General features: G+C 41.0%; 1 protein-coding gene across 1 annotated transcript in view; it reads right to left on the bottom strand.

The window, feature by feature from the left end:
- The window catches only part of LOC140395776 (uncharacterized), a 187,344-nt gene that overhangs the window by 147,940 nt on the left and 19,854 nt on the right, over positions 1 to 19,550 (bottom strand). The window contains exons 9-29 of the mRNA XM_072483934.1: positions 19,283 to 19,447; positions 18,800 to 18,964; positions 18,324 to 18,488; positions 17,874 to 18,038; positions 17,406 to 17,570; positions 16,925 to 17,089; positions 16,461 to 16,610; positions 16,005 to 16,169; positions 15,536 to 15,703; positions 14,695 to 14,859; positions 13,882 to 14,046; positions 13,425 to 13,589; positions 12,957 to 13,124; positions 12,145 to 12,297; positions 11,715 to 11,870; positions 10,855 to 10,974; positions 9,419 to 9,579; positions 9,265 to 9,332; positions 6,852 to 7,012; positions 6,019 to 6,045; positions 3,491 to 3,658 (exon numbers count right to left, since the gene is read on the bottom strand). Coding sequence (XP_072340035.1) covers positions 3,491 to 3,658; positions 6,019 to 6,045; positions 6,852 to 7,012; positions 9,265 to 9,332; positions 9,419 to 9,579; positions 10,855 to 10,974; positions 11,715 to 11,870; positions 12,145 to 12,297; positions 12,957 to 13,124; positions 13,425 to 13,589; positions 13,882 to 14,046; positions 14,695 to 14,859; positions 15,536 to 15,703; positions 16,005 to 16,169; positions 16,461 to 16,610; positions 16,925 to 17,089; positions 17,406 to 17,570; positions 17,874 to 18,038; positions 18,324 to 18,488; positions 18,800 to 18,964; positions 19,283 to 19,447 — 3,150 coding nt within the window. The remainder of the gene's footprint in view (positions 1 to 3,490; positions 3,659 to 6,018; positions 6,046 to 6,851; positions 7,013 to 9,264; positions 9,333 to 9,418; positions 9,580 to 10,854; positions 10,975 to 11,714; positions 11,871 to 12,144; positions 12,298 to 12,956; positions 13,125 to 13,424; positions 13,590 to 13,881; positions 14,047 to 14,694; positions 14,860 to 15,535; positions 15,704 to 16,004; positions 16,170 to 16,460; positions 16,611 to 16,924; positions 17,090 to 17,405; positions 17,571 to 17,873; positions 18,039 to 18,323; positions 18,489 to 18,799; positions 18,965 to 19,282; positions 19,448 to 19,550) is intronic.

The following is a 19,550-nucleotide window of genomic DNA, read 5'->3' as shown; positions in this document are numbered from 1 at the left end:
AGTTTGCGCTGTAGTGGATGTCTGTATGTTTGCAGTTGACTGTTCTGTTGCTGCGGTTAAAATAGATGACAGCCTTAAAGAGGTATACAGCATGTCTGGAACAAGGTCCTAACATTTCAGCTGAAAATCTATCTTCTTAACATGATATAGAGTAAAACTAACTGATGACCATGATACAATGCAGAAATCAGAAAATGGAATTTGCATATTATTCTACTCTGCAAATTGACAGCCAAAATCATGTCAAATTCTTCAGTTCCATTTCCATTATGTGATTTTATACTTGCAGCCGGTGAAACAGTTCAGAATATTAGAAGTCAGCAGAGAGCACTCAAACTCACCACTTGTTGAAAGGATTGATGTTGTCATTGTCGTTGTTTCAGGTGTCGCTGATTCAATGGAGCTTGCTCCAGATGTTGGTGCTATTGTACTTGGTGAGGTTGGTGCTGATGTAGATGTTGGTGCTTCAGTGGAAGGCTGTATACTTGCTGTCGAAACTGATGGCTCTGTGATTTAAAAAGTGTATATTTCTAAGGTAACTGAAAAGGATGGATCAATTTATAACAGGTTTTATTCATATGTATGTTATAGATTTTGTCAAATCACATGTAAATGGGAAGACAATAAGCTGGATAAAATAACCTGGAATTGTGACAACATTAGAGAACCAATTGTGTTTTACATCTCATTAACCCTGTGCAATTATAGGAAACTACATTCTGCTGAAATCTTCTGATGGTTTTTGCTGTGTACTTCTATCTTCCAGCAGTTTCAAATGATTAATATTGGAATAGGTGCAAAGAGTGTTTTCAGTTACTCACCACTTGTTGATGGGAGTGAAGTAGTGTATGTCAACTGTTCAGTTGTTGATGTTTCAGTCGAGCCCACTGTCGATGTTGATGCTGGTTGACTTGTTGCGGGAGTAGATGTTGGGGAGGTCAATGCTGCTGTAGTTGTCTGTGTGCTTGTAGTTGATGTTTCTGCCGCTATTATTGAAAGAAGTAATGATTTTATTCAGTTACACGGAGCATGGGTAATATGTTATAATTTGTCCACAACAATTGACCTTAAAATAATGTTGATACTCATGTATCATGGGATTTACTGAGTCATTTAACATGGCTTTGTTTTAACTGAAGGTACACCTCCAGGGAATATGAGCCCCAGATTGTTCCATGTTGAATTATAGCCATCACCGTAATAATATATTATTTTCATATTACATTTCTTTCTTTCTAACTATGAGTAGTTTTCAGGACTGAGGATGGAATATGTGCAAATGGTGTTTTTGGTTAGTCACCATTTGTTGATGGGGGTGATGTAGTTCCTGTTGTTGCTTTTGTAGTTGATGCTTCCATGGAGCTCACTGTAGGTGTTTGCGCTGTTGTACCTGTTGGGACGGAAGCTGATGTTGAGCTTTGTGCTACTGTGGATGTCATTGAATCATAGAATGTACAGTGCAGAAGGAGGCCATTCAGCCCATCGAGTCTGCACTGGCCCTTGGAAAGAGCACCCCACGTAAGCCCAGAACTCCGCCCCATACCGGTAACCCAGCAACCCCTTTGGACACTAAAGACAATTTATCTTGGCCAAACCACCTAACCTGCACAACTTTGGACTGTGGGAAGAAACCGGAGCACCCGGAGGAAACCCACGCATACACGGGGAGAATGTGTAGTCTCCGCATGGACAGTGATCTAAGCCAGGATTCGAACTCGGAACCCGCGAGCTGTGAAGCAACTGTGCTAACAACTGTGCTACCGTGCTGCCAATGTAGTTGCAGCCAAAGTTTCTTCTCCTGCTGTGAAAATAGGTGATAGACTTAGAAAGTGCACATAAAGCATGGAAAAACACACAAACCTTCAAGCCCAAAACAAAACTTCCTTGAACTCCTATGTCATGGATATCACTAATGTGACCTTGACACGTTAAAACATCATAAATGAGCAAATCTCTTCTTCTCATTGTTCTACTTGGGGCAAGTGAGGGCAGCCACATGATATATTCCTTTGATAAACTTCAGTAAAGTGTTTCTTCACTTGGAGTTAGTGAACAAATACAACTGGTGGAACTGATAGTGCAGCACTCGTATACTCACCGCTTGTTGACGAACGATATGTTGTTATTGATGCTTCTGGAGTTATCAATGTTTCTGTTGAGCTCAATGCGGTAGTTGTTGCAATTGTACTCGTTGACGATGGAGGTGATGGAACAGCTGGTGTTGCAGTGGATGTCTGTATGTTTGCAGTCACCTGTTCTGCTGCTGCAGTTCAAATACATGACAGACTTAAAAAGGTATACAACATTATAGCTGAAAATCCACCTTTATAGCATGATATAACGTGCAACTAACTAATGGCCATGTTGCAGAGCAGAAAACACAAAGTGGCATTTGCATGTTATTTAACTCTGCATATTGATAGCCAAAATCATGCCATATTCTTCTGTTAAATTTCCATGGTGTGTTTTTATACTTGCAGTTGGTGAAACAGATCAGAATATTAGAACTGAGCAGAGAGCACACATACTCACCACTTGTTGAAAGGATTAATGTTGTTATTGTCGTTGCTTCAGTGGTCGACGATTCTTTGGAGATTGCTCCAGATGTTGGTGCTATTGTACTTGGTGTGGTAGGATTTGATGTGGATGTTGGTGCTTCAGTGGAAGTCTGTGCATTTGCTGTCGATACTGATGGCTCTGTGATTTAAAAAGTGTGCATTGTAGTCGATGGAACTATCAGGTGGATCAACATATAACAGTTTTTACTCATATTGTTGTTATAGTTTTTGTCAAATGACATGTATAGGGAACTATAATGAGCTGGATAAAATAGCCTGGAATAGTGATAACATTAAGGCACCAACTGTGTTTTACACGTCATTAATCCTGTGCAATTATAGGAAACAACATGCTGCTGAAATCTCCTGATGGTTTTGCTATGTACTTCCATCTTCCAGCAGTTTCAAATGATTAATATTTGAATTGCTGCATAAGTGTGATTTTGTGTGCTCACCACTTGTTGATGAGAGTGACGTAGTGTATGTCGACTCTTCAGTTGTTGATCCTTCAGTAGAGCCCACTGTTGATGTTGATGCTGTTTGACTTGTTGCGGGCAGCGATGATGGGGAGCTTTGTGCCTCTGTGGTTGTCTGTGTGCTTGTAGTTGATGTTTCTGCCGCTATTATTGAGATAGGTAATGATTTTATTCAGTTGCACAGTGAGCATGGGTAATATATTATCATTTTTCCACAATGTGTGTCCATTATATTATGTTAATACTCATGTATCACGTGATTTGCTGAGTCACTTAACATGCTTTTGTTTTAACTGAAGGTACAGCTCCAAGAGATACGAGCACCAGATTGTTCCACGTATTACAGCCATCACCATCATATTATATTATTTTCTTGCTGCCTTTATTTATTTCTACCTGAGTCGTTTTTCGGGACTGAGAATGGAATAGGTGCAAAGAGTGCTCTCGGTTACTCACCACTTGTTGATAGGGGTGGTGTAGTGCCTGTTGTTGCTTCAGTAGTTGGTGCTTCAGTGGAGCTCACTGTGGCTGTTTGCGTTGGTGTACTTGTTGAGACGGGAGCTGATGTTGAGCTTTGTGCTGTTGTGGATGTCTCAGTAGTTGCAGTGGATGTTTCTGCTACTGCTATGGAAATAGATATTAGACTTAGAAAGTGTATAAAAAGCACGGATAAACACACAAAACGTTGAGCCCATAAATCAACTTCCTTGAAATCGTGTGTCATTGATATTGCTAATGTAACCAAGACATGTTGAAACATTACGAATGAGTAAATCTCATCTGCACATTATTCTACTTGGGTCAACTGTAGACAGCCACATCCTATACTCCTTTGATAATTTTCAGTACAGTGTTTCTACACTTGGAGTTGGCAGAACGAATAGAAATGGTAGAACTGAAAAGAGAGCACACGTACACTGACCACTTGTTGAAGGGAGAGATGTTGTGATTGAAGCTTCTGGAGTTGTCAATGTTTCTGTTGACCTCAGTGCGGTTATTGTTACAATTGTACTCGTTGGTGGTGGAGCTGATGTAACTGTTTGTGCAGTAGTGGAAGTCTTTGGGCGGGTTTCTCCCGCAAGTGGCTGGATGGCGCGTGCCGGCACCAAGAGCGGCGCAAAGCACTCTGGCGTCGGGCCGACCGGAATGTGCATAATCCTCCGCACTTCCGGGGACTAGGCCGGCGACGGAGGGGTTGGCGACATGCCAACCGGCGTCGAGGGGCCGACACGAGTTGTCGCATGCGTGATTCCACGCATACGCAGACCGGCCGGCCTGTTTCCTGCGCATGCCCAGGGGGGTTCTTCTCCGCGCCGGCCATGCCGGAGCCCCACAGAGGCCGGCGCGGAAAGAAAGAGTGCCCCCATGGCACAGGCCCGCCTGCAGATCGGTGGGCCCCAATCACGGGTCAGGCCACCGTGGGGGCACCCCCCTGGAGCCAGATCCCCCCACGCCCACCCGAGGAATCACCTAGCCAGCCTACATGCCAGGTCCCACCATGATGGACCATGTCCATTTCACACAGGTGGGTCTGGCCAGGAAGCGACGGCTGTTTGGCCCATCGGGGCCTGGAGAATTGCCGGGGGGGGCTGCTGCCAACGGCCCACGACCGGCGCGACGTAAACTCCGCCCCTGCCCGCAAACCGGCACCGGAGAATAGAGAAGCTGGCGTCGGAGCAGCGGGGCGGGATTCATGCCGCCCTCCGGGAATTCTCCGACCTGGCCAGGGGCGGGGTGTCAGAGAATCCCGCCCTTTATGTTTGCAGTCGACTGTTCTGTTGCTGCGTTTAAAATTGGTGACAGTCCTAAAGAGGTGTACAGCATATCTAGAACAAGACCCTCATATTATAGCTGTGCAAACTCCACATGACAGTGACCCTGGGCCGGGATCGAACCTGGGTCCAATGCACTTTGAGGCTGCAGTGCTAACCACTGTGCCACCATGCCAACAATGTTAAACATTCATACATGAATATCTCACAGTATTATTACCAATCTCTTCTTGCTCATATCATTGATAATCTGAGAAATATGATCAAATATGATCAAAAGCTCAGTTGTGTGTGATATTTATTTTTCTACATAAATTGACGTTATGGTCAAACTTGAAACAGATTGCATTTTATTACCGAAGGCTAGTAACAAAATTGATTTTGCAGGAGCAGTTCAGTGAACTGAGATCTTTGGGCAACAGTAAGGACAGTCCCGTTTTCAGTTACATTTATAGTAAATATACAAATTCTTAATTTTTAAACCCTACCTGTAGCCACTAATTCTACTGATTGAATCAAAATTCATTGAGCACCAGATTTTACTTTTAATTCCGACGTTTCCCACTCAATATGTGCTTTAGCATTTACATTTCCAAATTTTAAAAGTTTAATCAATATCTTTTCAGGCAATCATATTCACCACATAGTTTAAGTTCTACAATAAAGTAAAAATAAAATTCTTGCATGATGTAGCACCTTTCACGAACATCTGATATCCCTCAGCACATTATAGCTAACAAAGTTCTTTTTCTGAAGGATAGTCACTGTTGAAATGTTGCAAGCTCACATACAGCAGTGCGATCATGGCCAAATAAACTGTTTTCTGTGATGTTGGTAGAGAGATATCTCCCTGCTCTTTTTCACAATAGTGTGTGGAACATTTAACTTCAGTAACTTCAGAGTCAGTGATGAGTGCAACACCCCACTGGTGTGACAATATAGATTTTTGCACTTTAGTCCTGCGGTTGGACTTGAACCTGCAAGTTTCTGAAACATTGGTGAGAGTGCTCTCAACTAACACAAGAATCAATGTTTATCTGTGTATTAGTTCCAGCGCGGTCCTAAACTGAGCAAGAGAGAATGTGCTTATAATTTCAGTATGGCACAGAGAAAGCTTTCACAACATGTTTATTGTCTCAGGTCAAGTTGTTGTAAGATTGTAGAGATACTAAACAACAATATTAACAGAACCAAGATAGTTATAATACTTACTGGTTAAAACAATTGATTCATGATAACCTGAAAAATCAGAAATGAAATGGATGACTTAAGGAGGTGAAATAACTTTATGTTAAAACTGCAATTAATTACATGTGTCAGATACAGATTAGTAATAATCTTTATTAGCGTCACAAGTAGGCTTACATTAATACTGCAATGAAATTACTGTGAAAATCCCCCAGTTGCCACACTACGGAGCCTGTTCGGGAAACGGAGGCAGAATTCAGAATTTGCAATTCACCCAACAAGCAGGCTTTTGGGACTTGTGGGAGCACCCGGAGGAAAGACGCGCCGACACGGGAGAAATTGCAGACTCCGCACAGTCACCCAAGCCAGAAAGCGAACCTGGGTCCTTGGTGTTGTGAAGCAGCAGTGCTAACCATTATGCTACCGTGCCGCCCACTTACTCAAGTGTCAGATATTGTGATGGCTTGGATACGATATTGCACATTTTCAAAGTTAAACTTTTCAAAACTCTAAAGTGGATTTCACACAATAATTGTTTTTGTTCATTTAGCTGTTTGCTTTCACCAATGAATAGACTAGAACCAGCAGAGCAATAACAAGATGCGGTCACCTGATCAGGAGTGAATGACAGTGAGTAAGAGGCAACAGGCCAAGGATAAGGAAGCCAACAGAGTAGCAGAGAATCAGTCGACAGGAATTGACAGTTAAAAAAATGATTGTAAAGTTAGAGCATTGCTTGCGAGTGAGGTGGCGGTAGGATGGCAGAGCAGCAGTAGTGGGAATGTCTCTGAAATAAAGATTTCACCAGGTACATGTATGTAAAATCAGATCAATATTTAATGAAAATGAGCACTTACCATTGACAAAGAGGCTGTTGCTGTCCAGTGAATACGGTCCGAAGGTGGTGATGCCCTGCGTGTTGTTTTGGAATTCATGGTAGAGGAGAACTTTATCAACTTGAGCAGTAGCACTCCAAGTGCAGATTGCCTCAACCGTACTGCTGCCATCACTTGCAGGCCTGCCACATACACAAACCAGGTGATTAATTTGTTTTAAAATTTAACGCAGAATCATTGAATGGCTGGGTTTTTGTGTTCCGCGGTGAAGCATGAGCACTAGCCACTCGCCTCATAGAAAGCCTCGCTGTGAGATTTCACGTTCTCTGTGGCAAGAAATCCAACTCTTTCAATGTGCAATTGATTGTAAGATTGTGAATGGGGATTGCCAGTGCGAGACTGCAACAGTATCACTCCCAGGTAATAATAATAATAATCGCTTAATGTCACAAGTCGGCTTCAATGAAGTTACCGTGAAAAGCCCCTAGCCGCCACATTCCGGCGCCTGTTCAGGGAGGCTGGTACGGGAATTGAACCTACGATGCTGGCCTTGTTTTGCTTAACAAGCCAGCGATTTAGCCCAGAGTGCTAAACCAGCTCCAGGTAGCCCAAAAAACAATTACATTCAAGAATTGTCATAGACAGCCAAGCAGGAAATGAATAACATGTACAATCAAATCACTCTCAAAATACATTGCTGAGAATAAAATATAGATTGTGACATTCACATGGATTTAAGTTAGAAACATTGAGTACTGATATTGACTCCTTGTTGAATAAAGGCTTAACCTTCTGGTGATGGCTCACAGTAATGTCAGAGTGGAAAATGGGAAATGTCGGCAAATCAAATGATTTCAGTGATTGCTGGCACTGGGTGGATGGGGTGGGGGTGGGAGTGAGCTTTGTGTTGGGGGTGAGGGGGTGGTGGGTCTGGTGTTGGTGGATCCTCATCGAAGCTTCATTTTCCCTGAACTGGCAGAGCAGTGGATCACAAGCAGCAAATGTAGGATTTCTGCATTAACCTGCACCATATTGACAATGAAAGCTGACTAGGCCTCGTGGGTTTCCTCCGGGTGCTCCCGTTTCCTCCACAGTCAAAGATGTGCAGATTAAGTGAATTGGCCTTGCTAAATTGCCCCTAAACGTTAGGTGGGGTTACGGGGATATGGCGGGGAATTGGGCCTAGGTAGAGGCTTCTTTCGGAAGGTCAGTGCCTACTCATTGGTCCTCCTTCTGCACTGTAGGGTTTCTATGGTGCAAAGAAATATCTGCAGTGGTTGGAACAATTTTGTGAGTTGCTCAAAAGACATACACAGAAGGTTTTGTTATTGGATTACAACCGCGTCAGGGTTTGTCACACAAATTACCTAATCAACCTGCATTGTAGTCAGTATTTATCATTGATTCATGGTTTAATAAATGTTTATTACCTTGGTGAAATTTCATCCAAATTGTTGTGACAGTTTTACCCAGAGTAAAGATAAATTAACCTGTTGACAAGGTAAAGGGTCTTACAAAGTACCCCACAAGGGGGGTGGCAGCTGGGTTTGGGAGGGTGGTTGTGTCACTCACATGGTGGAGCAGAGTACGTCAGGAAAGATTTTGTTGGGCACAGGGTACCTGATTAGGAGCCACCACTCTCACCCTGTGGTTGATATCTGCTAAGCTTTACGAAGTGACCTCGCCAAGTGTCCTGGGCACCGCAAACCACTGGTAATATACCATTGTTGGGAGGAAGAAGCCCTTAATTGTGTATTTGGATGTTTAGAATGGTCTAATTGGCCTATGGGCAAGCAGGCTGTTAACTATCTCCCACAGTTCATTAAATATCAATAGAAATAGGTGTGATGCTGCAAATATGGAACCCAAGTTATTTTGCCAACTTGGCAGCACCGCCGTGTTCCCACACACCTACCCCACTTGGGAAAGGTGGGGAATGGGGAACACGTCAAATTCTGGCCATAGTGTCTTATCTCATTTTGTTGTCACAGATAAAGTAACAAATAGCTAGTGCATTGGAGTTGGTCTTTCAAACTGAAAACTGTGGTTTTCTCTGCCTTATTGTTTCACAATGGGAAGGAGGGCTACCTGCAGCCTCCCTGTTCATCTACGGCTACATTATTCAATACCTGAGGCAAAACCATTTTCTCCGAGCCAAGAGTGCGGACATATTTCACAGTCAGAGTTTTGAAGTGACTTCCGCTTTGTGGGGAAGGTCATGGAATCATGAAATGGTGGAAGATTGGGTATGTGGGGTTTGCAACGATGCAGTTTGACAATGACCTCATCAATCCATGACATTGAGAAAATCATTTTCTAACACTTTTCAAATTTTATTTAACTTTTTAAAACCTGGTCACTGGAACATCAACATAAAAATTCAGTTGTGGATTCAGTTTAACTTGGACTGTTCGGAATAATGTTAATTTCTTACCTGAAAGACACAGACTGACAATTTATGAATTTTGACTTGACATTGCTATTGCCAAACAGATTATTGAGCTGTAAGGAATTAAAATGTTGCATTTTAGTACGAAAAATACATTGAAAGCGAATATTTTCTTTCAAAATTACTTGGACAACCATACCTCTTCACGGATTTTGCTTGAGTTTGCTATATACAACGGCGAACTGAGATTTTGCAGACTTGATGTGAATGACAGTGTGAGCACAGTGAAGGTTACATTAAACTCTTTTGCCTGTGTCCCTAGATTTGGATTGACTGTTACAGGAACAATTGGGGGTTCCACTATAAAAACAAAAGATGCAAAAATAATTAAGGTCAAAAAATCTACATATTTTCAAGTAAGGATGACAAGTTATTAGCTCAGATTTATTTGAGACTGGTGAAGGAACAGCTTTGGCTGTCCACCTCTGTTCAGTTGCCCAGAGACTTCTAATGACCTTGCCAGCAGAAATTCTTACTCTTCCATTGGTGGCTTGAATTTTGTAAACTCTCAATCGAGTAGGAAATCTGCTAACCAATGAAATTGGAGTATCTTCATAGAAGGCAAAGCAGGAAATAATAAACAGGAAGCATTTATTAAATTTAAATCATTGTTCAGAAACTGAAATAAAGTGTGTTTTTTAGGAGCAAGACGGAAAAGAGCAAAACATTTAATTTTAAAAAGTCTGCAACATTATTTTTCTTCTAAGGAATGATAAGTTCACCCTGAAATGATATTTTTTTTGACGGTCAGAGAGGATGTTCAGAAATAATTCTGGCGTACTAATGCATTGAAAACATAGTTACTTCTGATTGAAATAGACTTGAATATGTCATCAGCATTTGTCACAACTTTAGTAGCACCTAACCCATGTTTACAACAGTGATTTTGTTGCAGATCCATCAGCAAAAACAGCTGCAAGACAGCCGATGAAGGAAAAGAATATAATTGACAGCAGCTTCCACATTTTCATGTTTAACTGTACATGTGCAGATTCCGGAGGTCGATGTTAATTTTACTCTGAAACAATATTGATGACTGAAAAGCTCACTATTATCAGTAGAGTACATTATTGGCTTTCCAAGGAGATCTGCCTGATGCCTCAAATTACAGAAATTGAACAGGCTGGAGAAGCCACACACGAAGTATCCCATCAATTTAGCTTCCTGTACAGCCATAACCTCAGATTTCTTTGATTTTCCAATAGTTGTATTATCTATATGATACATTGCATCTGGGTGGAATCTGCTGATTAATTCTGTTTGAAATTTCATTAGCTTCCATCTGCAACCCACTGACCCAACCCTACTGCAACCTGGCAGTCAATATGTGACCAAAGTCCAATCAGGTTAATGGTGCGGCTGAATGATGCATTCCTGTAAATCACTGCCCAGAATATGCATGAGGGTGAGATCTGCTTCCACCTCTCTATATTTCCAAACATCAGAGATATTCCAACTTACAGACGTGGAAACTATTTCAATTGATGGTACAAAAACACTTCTTAGACAAAGATCAAAATAATTGATAGAACTCCCCTGCATAAATATGCAGCTCATTGTTGTTGCTGCGTGTACCTGTCATTAGGCTGGTTGTTCCTGTTGTAAATGCTTCATTGGTAGTCACGGGCACAGCTGAGCTTGTTGAGGTTTGAATAGCTGTAGAAGGAGTTTCTCTGCCTGATGGTGTCGATGTTTCTGTTGCACGAAAGAGAACATTCAGTACATAGACAGTACATAGAACATACAGTGCAGAAGGAGGCCATTCGGCCCATCGAGTCTGCACCGACCCACATTAATCCCTCACTTCCACCTTATCCCCGCAACCCAATAACCCCTCCCAACCTTTATGGACACTACGGGTAATTTAGCATGGCCAATCCACCTAACCTGCACGTCTTTGGACTGTGGGAGGAAACCGGAGCACCCGGAGGAAACCCACGCGGACACGGGGAGAACGTGCAAACTCCGCACAGACAGTGACCCAGCGGGGAATCGAACCTGGGACCCTGGCGCTGTGAAGCCACAGTGATAATCACTTGTGCTACCGTGCTGCCCCTACATTGTTACACAAATGTTCATATCCTATCATCCTATTCTTTTGCCTTCAAAGTATGAAGCTGCTGCTTTAGCTGGGTATGGGGTGAAATTCTGATGTTAACACAGGGTGACGTATTGAGATTTAATAATGGAGCATATACCAGCCCTGCTTAAATTGGAGCTCGATCGGCAATATGATTATCCTTCCATTACCAATAAGTCCTTGAGCGGGAATTGAACCCACAGCTTCTGGTTCAAATGTAGGGACACATTTGAACCTACATTCTAGAGCCAACACAATCATGGGCTATCTTTCCATTCTGTACTTCTAACTTGACAGTAGATTGAAAAGATTCAGAAATTTACAACTGATAAAAGAGCACTCGCAAACTCATTACTTGTTGAGAGGAGGGAGGTCGTCATTGTCGTTGATGCTTCAAGGGAGGTTCCTGTAGTTGTTGGTGCTAATGTACTTGTTGAGGGAAGAGCTGGTGTGGAGGTTTGTGCGACAGTGGATGTCTCCATATTTGCAGTGAAATGTTCTGTTGCTGTTACTGAAATAGAGGACAGCCGTAATGAGATATGCAGGCATGGAGCAGCATTCTAGGCGATGAGGAGGTCGCCTTCATAGTTTCATATATTGTTGGCAAATTAACATGGCCAGGCGGCAAGGCAGCAATGGTCAAAAGGCAGTTGCACATTATTCCACATTATGATAGCTGATATAAAGACTCTCATTGTTGTTACATTTCCATTATGTGTTTTTAAAGTTGCAGCAGGTGAATTAATTCAGAATATTACAATAGAATGGAGAGCAATAATACTCACTGGAAAGGAGTGATGTTGTTATTGTGGTTTCTTCAGTTGTCGATGATTCAATAGCGCTTGCTCCAGATGTTGGTGCTATTGTACTTGGTGTGGTAGGTGCTGATGTAGATGTTGGTGCTGCAGTGGAAGTCTGTGCTGTCGCTACAGATGGCTCTGTGATTTAGAAAGTGCACTTTGTTATTGAGGGAACTAGAAAGGATGGATTAAAATATAAAAGATATTATTCATATTTGTGTTATACTTTTTGTGAAATGACATGTATATGGACTATAATCAGCTTCATAAAATAGCCCAGAATTGTGACAACATTCGGCCACCAATTGTGTTTTACATCTCATTAACCCTGTGCAATTAACGGAAACAACATACTGCTAAAATCTTCTGATGGTTTTTGCTATGTACTTCCATCTTCCAGCAGTTTCAAATGATTAGTGTTTGAACTGCTGCATAAGTGTGATTTTGTGTGCTCACCACTTGTTGATGGGAGTGACGTATTGTATGTCGACTCTTCAGTTGTTGATCCTTCAGTAAACAGGAAGCATGGGTAATATATTATCATTTTTCCACGACGGTTGTACTTTATATCATGTTAAGACTCATGTATCATGGGATATGCAGAGTCATTTAATATGGCTTTGTTTTATCTGCATGTACAGCGCCGCGAGATATGAGCACCAGATTGTTCCATGTGTAATTAGAGCCATCAAGTTAGTTTAATTTTATTTTTATACTGCCTTTATGTGTTTCTAACTGCAAGTAGTTTTTCAGCACTGAGAATGGAATAGGTGCAAAGAGTGCTTTCGCTTTCTCACCACTTGTTGATGGAGGTGGTGTCGTGCCTGTTGCTGCTTCAGTCGTTGGTGCTTCAGTGGTGCTCACTGTAGGTGTTTGCATTGTTGTACTTGTTGAGACGGACGCTGATGTCGAACTTTGTGCTGCTGTGGATGTCTCTGTAGCTGCAGCGGAAGTTTCTTCTACTACTATGAATATAGGTGACAGACTTAGAAAGTGCATAAAAGGCATAAAAAAACCACACAAAATGTTGAGCCCAAAATTCATCTTCTTTGAACTCCCGTATCATGTATATTACTAATGCATGATAAGCATTTTAAAATAAATCGGATGATCAAATCTCATCTGCGCATTATTCTTTTTTGGGCAATTCTGGGCAGCCCTATGCTATGTACTCCTTGACAATCTTCAGTTGAGTGTTTCTACACTTGGATTTGTCATAACAAATAGAAATGGCAGAACTGATAAGGGAGCAATTGCATATTCACCACTGGTTGAAGTGAGAGATGTTGTGATTGATGCTTCTGGAGTCGTCAATGCTTCTGTGGAGCTCAGTGCGGTTGTTGTTGCAATTGTACTTGTTGAGGGAGCAGCTGATGTAACAGTTTGTGCTGCACTGGATGTCTGTATGATTGGAGTCGACTGTTCTGTTGCTACGGTTAAAATAGATGACAGCCTTAAAGAGGTATACAGCATGTCTGGAAAAAGACCCTAACATTATAGCAGAAAATCTATCTTCATAACATGATATAGAGAACAACTAACTAATGACCCATGTTACAATGCAGAAATCAGAAAATGGAATTTGCATATTATTCTACTCTGCAAATTGATAGCCCAAATCATGCCATATTCGTCCGTTAAATTTCAATTATGTGTTTTTAGACTTGCAGTCGGTGAAACAGTTCAGAATATTAGAACTGAACAGAGAGCACTCAGACTCACCACTTGTTGAACTTATTGATGTTGTTATGGTTGTTGCTTCAGGTGTCGATGATTCAATGGAGCTTGCTTCCGATGTTAGTGATATTGTACTTGGTGAGGGAGGTGCTGATATAGATGTTGGTGCTGCAGTGGAAGTCTGTGTATTTGTTGTCGATACTGGTGGCTCTGTGATTTAAAAAGTGTACATTCTTATTGAGGGAACAGGAAAGGATGTATCAATATATAATTGTTTTTAGGCATATTTCTCTTATAGTGTTTAGTGAAATGACATGTATACGGAAATATAATGAGTCCCAAAAGACGTGCTTGTTAAGTGAATTGGACCTTCTGAATTTTCCCTCAGTGTACCCGATCAGGTGCCGGAGCGTGGCGACGAGGGGATTTTCACAGTAACGTCATTGCCGTAATAATGTAAGCCTGCTTGTTGCAGTAATATAGATTATGATTATAGCTAATAAAATAGCCGAGTATTTTGACTACAATGGCCACCAATTGTATTTTACATATCATTTATCCGGTGCAATTATAGGAAACAATATACTGCTGAAATCTCCTGATGGTTTTTGCTATATACTTCGATCTTCCAACTCTTGTCTGGAGTCACATGTAGGTCAGACCACATGAGGGTGGCATATTTCCTACCCTGACGGATATTATTGAACCAGATGGTTTTTTCAGACAATTGTTTTGTGGTCATCTTATGACTTTGAATTCCAGACGTTTAAAATCGTAATTGCTATTTACTTCCATCTTCCAACACTTTCAAATGATTAATATTTGAATTGCTGCATAAGTGTGATTTTGTGTGCTCACCACTTGTTGATGAGAGTGACGTAGTGTATGTCGACTCTGCAGTTGTTGATCCTTCAGTAGAGCCCACTGTTGATGTTGAAGCTGTTTCACTTGTTGCGGGAGTAGATGATGGGGAGGTCAGTGCTGCTGTGGTTATCTGTGTGCTTGTAGTGGATGATTCTGCCGCTATTATTTAAAGAGGTAATGATTTTAGTCAGTTAAATAGGGAGCATGAATAATATATTCTAATTTTTCCACACCGCATGTCCTTTATGACTTGTTCACACTGATGTCTAATGGGCTTCATTAAATAATTTAATGTGGCTTTGTTAATTACTGACGTACAGCTGCAAGAATTTATTTTATTATTTGTTCCTGGACGTGGGCATCGCAGGCTGTGCCAGCATTCACTGCCCATCCCATGAAGGGACATTTAAGAGTTAACCACATTGCTTTGTGTCTGGAGTCACATGTAGGTCAGACCAGGTGAGGACAACATATTCCCTTCCCTGACAGATATTATTGAAAAAGATGGGTTTTTCGGACAATCATTTTGTGGTCATCTTTTGACTTTGAATTCTAGACTTTTCAAAATTAAATTCAAATTTCCCCACCTGCAGTAGTGGTATTTGAACCAGAGTCACCAGAGAATTACTTGGGGTTTCTGGATTATTAGCCCAGTGTAAACATCACTGTGCTATTTCCTCCATGGCAGAGATGAGCACTAGATTTTTCCATGTATAATTACAGCCAAGAACATAATAATATATTATTTTTATACTGCCTTCATGTGTTTCTAACTATGAGTAGATTTTCAGGACTGAGAATGGGATGATTGCAAAGAGTATTTTCGATTACTCACCATTTGTTGATGGGGGTGGTGTAGTGCCTGTTGTTGCTTCAGTAGTTAATGCTTCAGTGGAGCTCACTGTAGGTGTTTGCGCTGTTGTACTTGTTGAGACGGAAGCTGATGTTGAGCTTTGTGCTGCTGTGGATGTCTCAGTAGCTGCAGCGGAAGTTTCTTCGACTGCTATAAAAATAAGAGACAGACTTAGAAAGTGTGTAAAAAACATAGAAAAACACTCAAAATGTTGAGCCCAAAAATCATCTTCTTTGAGCTTCCATATCATGTAATATTTCTAATGTAAGATAGGCATTTTAAAATAATTCGAACGATGAAATCTCATCTGCACATTATTCTTTTGGGGGCAATTTTGGGCAGCCATATACTATGTACTCCTTTGACAATGTTCAGTTGAGTGTTTCTACACCTGGATTTGGCATAACAAATAGAAATGGTCGAACTGATAAGGGAGCACTCATATACACACCACTTGTTGAAGTGAGAAATGTTGTGATCGATGATGCTGTAGCTGTCAATGCTTCTGTGGAGCTCACAGTGGCTGTTGTTGCAATTGTACTTGTTGAGGGAGCAGCTGATGTAACAGTTTGTGCTGTCGTGGAAGTCTGTATGTTTGCAGTCGACTGTTCTGATGCTGCGGTTAAAATAGATGACAGCCTTAAAGAGGTAAACAGCATGTCTGGAACAAGATGCGAACATTACAGCTGAAACTCTATCTTTTTAACATGATATAGAGTGCTACTAACTAATGGCCTTGTTACAATGCAGAAATCAGAAAATGGAATTTGCGTTTTATTCTACTCTGTAAATTGATAGCCAAAATCATGCTTAATTCTTTTGTTAAATTTCCATGATGTGGTTTTATACTTGCAGTCAGTAAAACAGATCAGAATATTAGAACTGAGCTGAGACCACTCATACTCACCACTTGTTGACTGTATTGATGTTGTCATTGTCGTTGATTCAATGGAACTTGCCCCAGATGTTGGTGCTGTTGTACTTGGTGAGGGAGGTGCTGATGTAGATGTTGCTGCTTCAGTGGAAGTTTGTGTACTTGCTGCCGATACTGATGGCTCTGTGATTTAAAAAGTGTACATTGCTTTTGAGGGAACTGGAAAGGCATAGATCAATATATAAATGTTTTTATTTATGTTTGTGTCCTAGTTTTTGTCAAATCGCATGTATATCAGAAGATAATGAGCTGGATAAAATAGCCTCAAATTGTGGCCGCATTAGAGCACCAATTGTGTTTTCCATCTCATTTAGCCAGTTCAATTATTGGAAGCAACAAGAAATCTTCTTATGGTTTTTGCTATGTACTTCCATCTTCCCGCAGTTACAAATGATTAATATTTGAATTGCTGCATAAGTGTGATTTTGTGTTCTCACCACTTGTTGATGGGAGTGACGTAGTGTATGTCGACTCTTCAGTTGTTGATCCTTCAGTCGGACCTACTGACGATGTTGGTGCAGTTTGACTTGTTGCAGGAGTAGATGATGGGGAGGTCAGTGCTGCTGTGGTTGTCTGTGTGCTTGGAGTTGATGTTTCTGCCGCTATTATTGAAAGAGGGAATGATTTTATTCAGTTAAACAGGGAGCATTGGTCATATATTATCATTTTTCCACAACATTTGTACTTCATATCATGTTAATACTCTTGTATCATGGGGTGTACAGAATCATTTAACATAGCTTTGTTGTAACTGAATGTACAGCTTCACGGGATATGAGCACCAGATTGTTCCATGTAAAATTAGAGCCAACAAGATAATATTATATCATTTTTTTACTGCATTTATGTGTTGCTAACTATGAGTAGTTTCTCAGGACTGAGAGTGGAAAAGTGCAAAGAGTGTTTTTGGTTACTCACCACTTGTTGATGTGGGTGGTGTCGTGCCTGTTGTTGCTTCAGTACTTGATTCTTCAGAGGAGCTCACTGCAGGTGTTTGCGCTGTTGTACTTGTTAAGACGAAAGCTGATGTTGAGCTTTGTGCTGCTGTGGATGTCTCAGTCGCTGCAGCGGGAGTTTCTTCCACTGCAATGAAAATTGGTGATAGACTTAGAAAGTGTATAAAAACATTGAAAAACATACAAAATATTGAGCCCCAAAATCATCTTCTTTGAGCTCCCATATCATGTATATTATCAATGTAAGATAGGCATTTTTAAATAATTCAAATGATCAAATCTTATCTGCATATTATTCTTTTTGGGGCAATTTTGGGCAGCCATAAATGATATGTACTCCTTTTGACAATCTTCAGTTGAGTGTTTCTACACTCAATTGGCAGAACAGATAGTAATGGTAGAACTGATAAGGGAGCAATCACACACTCACCACTGGTTGAAGTGAGAGATGTTGTGATCAAAGCTTCTGGAGTTGTCAATGCTTCTGTGGAGCTCAGTGCGGCTGTTGTTGCAATTGTACTTGTTGAGGGAGCAGCTGATGTAACAGTTTGTGCTGTACTGGAAGCCTGTATGTTTGCAGTTGACTGTTCTGTTGCTGCGGTTAAAATAGATGACAGTCTTAAAGAGGTATACAGCTTGTCTGGAACAAGATCCTAAAATTTCAGCTGTAAATCTATCTTCTTAACGTGTTATAGAGTAAAACTAACTGATGACCATGTCACAATGCAGAAATCGGAAAATGGAATTTGCATATTATTCTACTCTGTAAATTGATAGCCAAAATCTTGCCAAATTCATCAGTTCCATTATGTGATTCTATACTTGCAGTCGATGAAACAGTTCAGAATATTAGAACTGAGCAGAGAGCACTCATACACACCACTTGTTGAAAGGATTGATGTTGTCATTGTCGTTGTTTCAGGTGTCGATGATTCAATGGAGCTTGCTACAGATGTTGGTGCTATTGTACTTAGTGAGGTAGGTGCTGATGTAGACGTTGCTGCTTCAGTGGAAGTCTGTGTACTTGCTGTCGAGACTGATGGCTCTGTGATTTAAAAAGTGTACTTTTGAGGGAACTGAAAAGGTATGGAGCAACAGATAAAAGTTTTTATTCATGTTTGTGTCATAGTTTTTTATTTACATGTTTAATTACATGTATATGGGAAGATAATCCGCTGGATAATATGGTACGAATTGTGACAACATTAGACCAGCAATTATCATTAAGCCTGCACAATTGCAGGAAACAATATGCTGCTGAAAGTTCTGATGGTTTTTGCTGTGTACCTCCATCTTCCAGCAGTTTCAAGTAATGCATAGTTGAATTGCTGCATAAATGTGATTTTGTGTGCTCACCAATTATTAATGGGCGTGACGTAGTGTATGTCGACTCTGCAGTTGTTGATCCTTCAGTAGAGCCCACTGTTGATGTTGATGCTGTTTCACTTGTTACGGGATTAGATGATGGGGAGGTCAGTGCTGCTGTGGCTGCCTGTGTGCTTGTAGTTGGTGTTTCTGCAGCTGTTATTGAAAGAGGTAATACTTTCATTCAGTTAAACAGGGAGCTTGGGTAATATATAATCATTTTTACACAACGGTTGTACTTTATATATCATGTTAACACTTATGGCTAATGGCCTTTACATAATCATTTAACGTCGTTGTATTAACTGAATGTACAGCTCCACGAGATATAAGCGCCAGATTGTTCCATGTACAATTATAGCCAAGAAAGTTAATATTATATTATTTTTATACTGCCTTTATGTCTTTCAAGCTGTGAGTGGTTTTTCAGTACTGAGAATGGAATATGTGCAAAGAGTGTTTTTGGTTTCTCACCACTTGTTGATAGGGGTGGTGTAGTGCCTGTTGTTGCTTCAGTAGTTGATCCTTCAGTGGAGCTCACTCTCGGTGTTTTCGCTGTTGTACTTGTTGAGGCAGCAGCTGATTTTGAGCTTTGTGCTGCTGTTGATGTCTCAGTAGCTGCAGTGGATGTTTCTTCTACTGCTATGAAAATAGGATAGACTGAGAAAGTGTATAAAAACAGAAAACACACAAAATGTTGAGCCCAAAAATCACCTTCTTTGAGCTCCCATAACATGTCCAT

The sequence above is a fragment of the Scyliorhinus torazame genome, chromosome 18 (genome assembly GCF_047496885.1).
Source record: "Scyliorhinus torazame isolate Kashiwa2021f chromosome 18, sScyTor2.1, whole genome shotgun sequence".
Taxonomy (NCBI): Eukaryota; Metazoa; Chordata; class Chondrichthyes; order Carcharhiniformes; family Scyliorhinidae; genus Scyliorhinus; species Scyliorhinus torazame.
The sequence above is the reverse complement of the archived record's forward strand: the minus strand, read 5'-3'. Positions and strand labels throughout refer to the sequence as shown.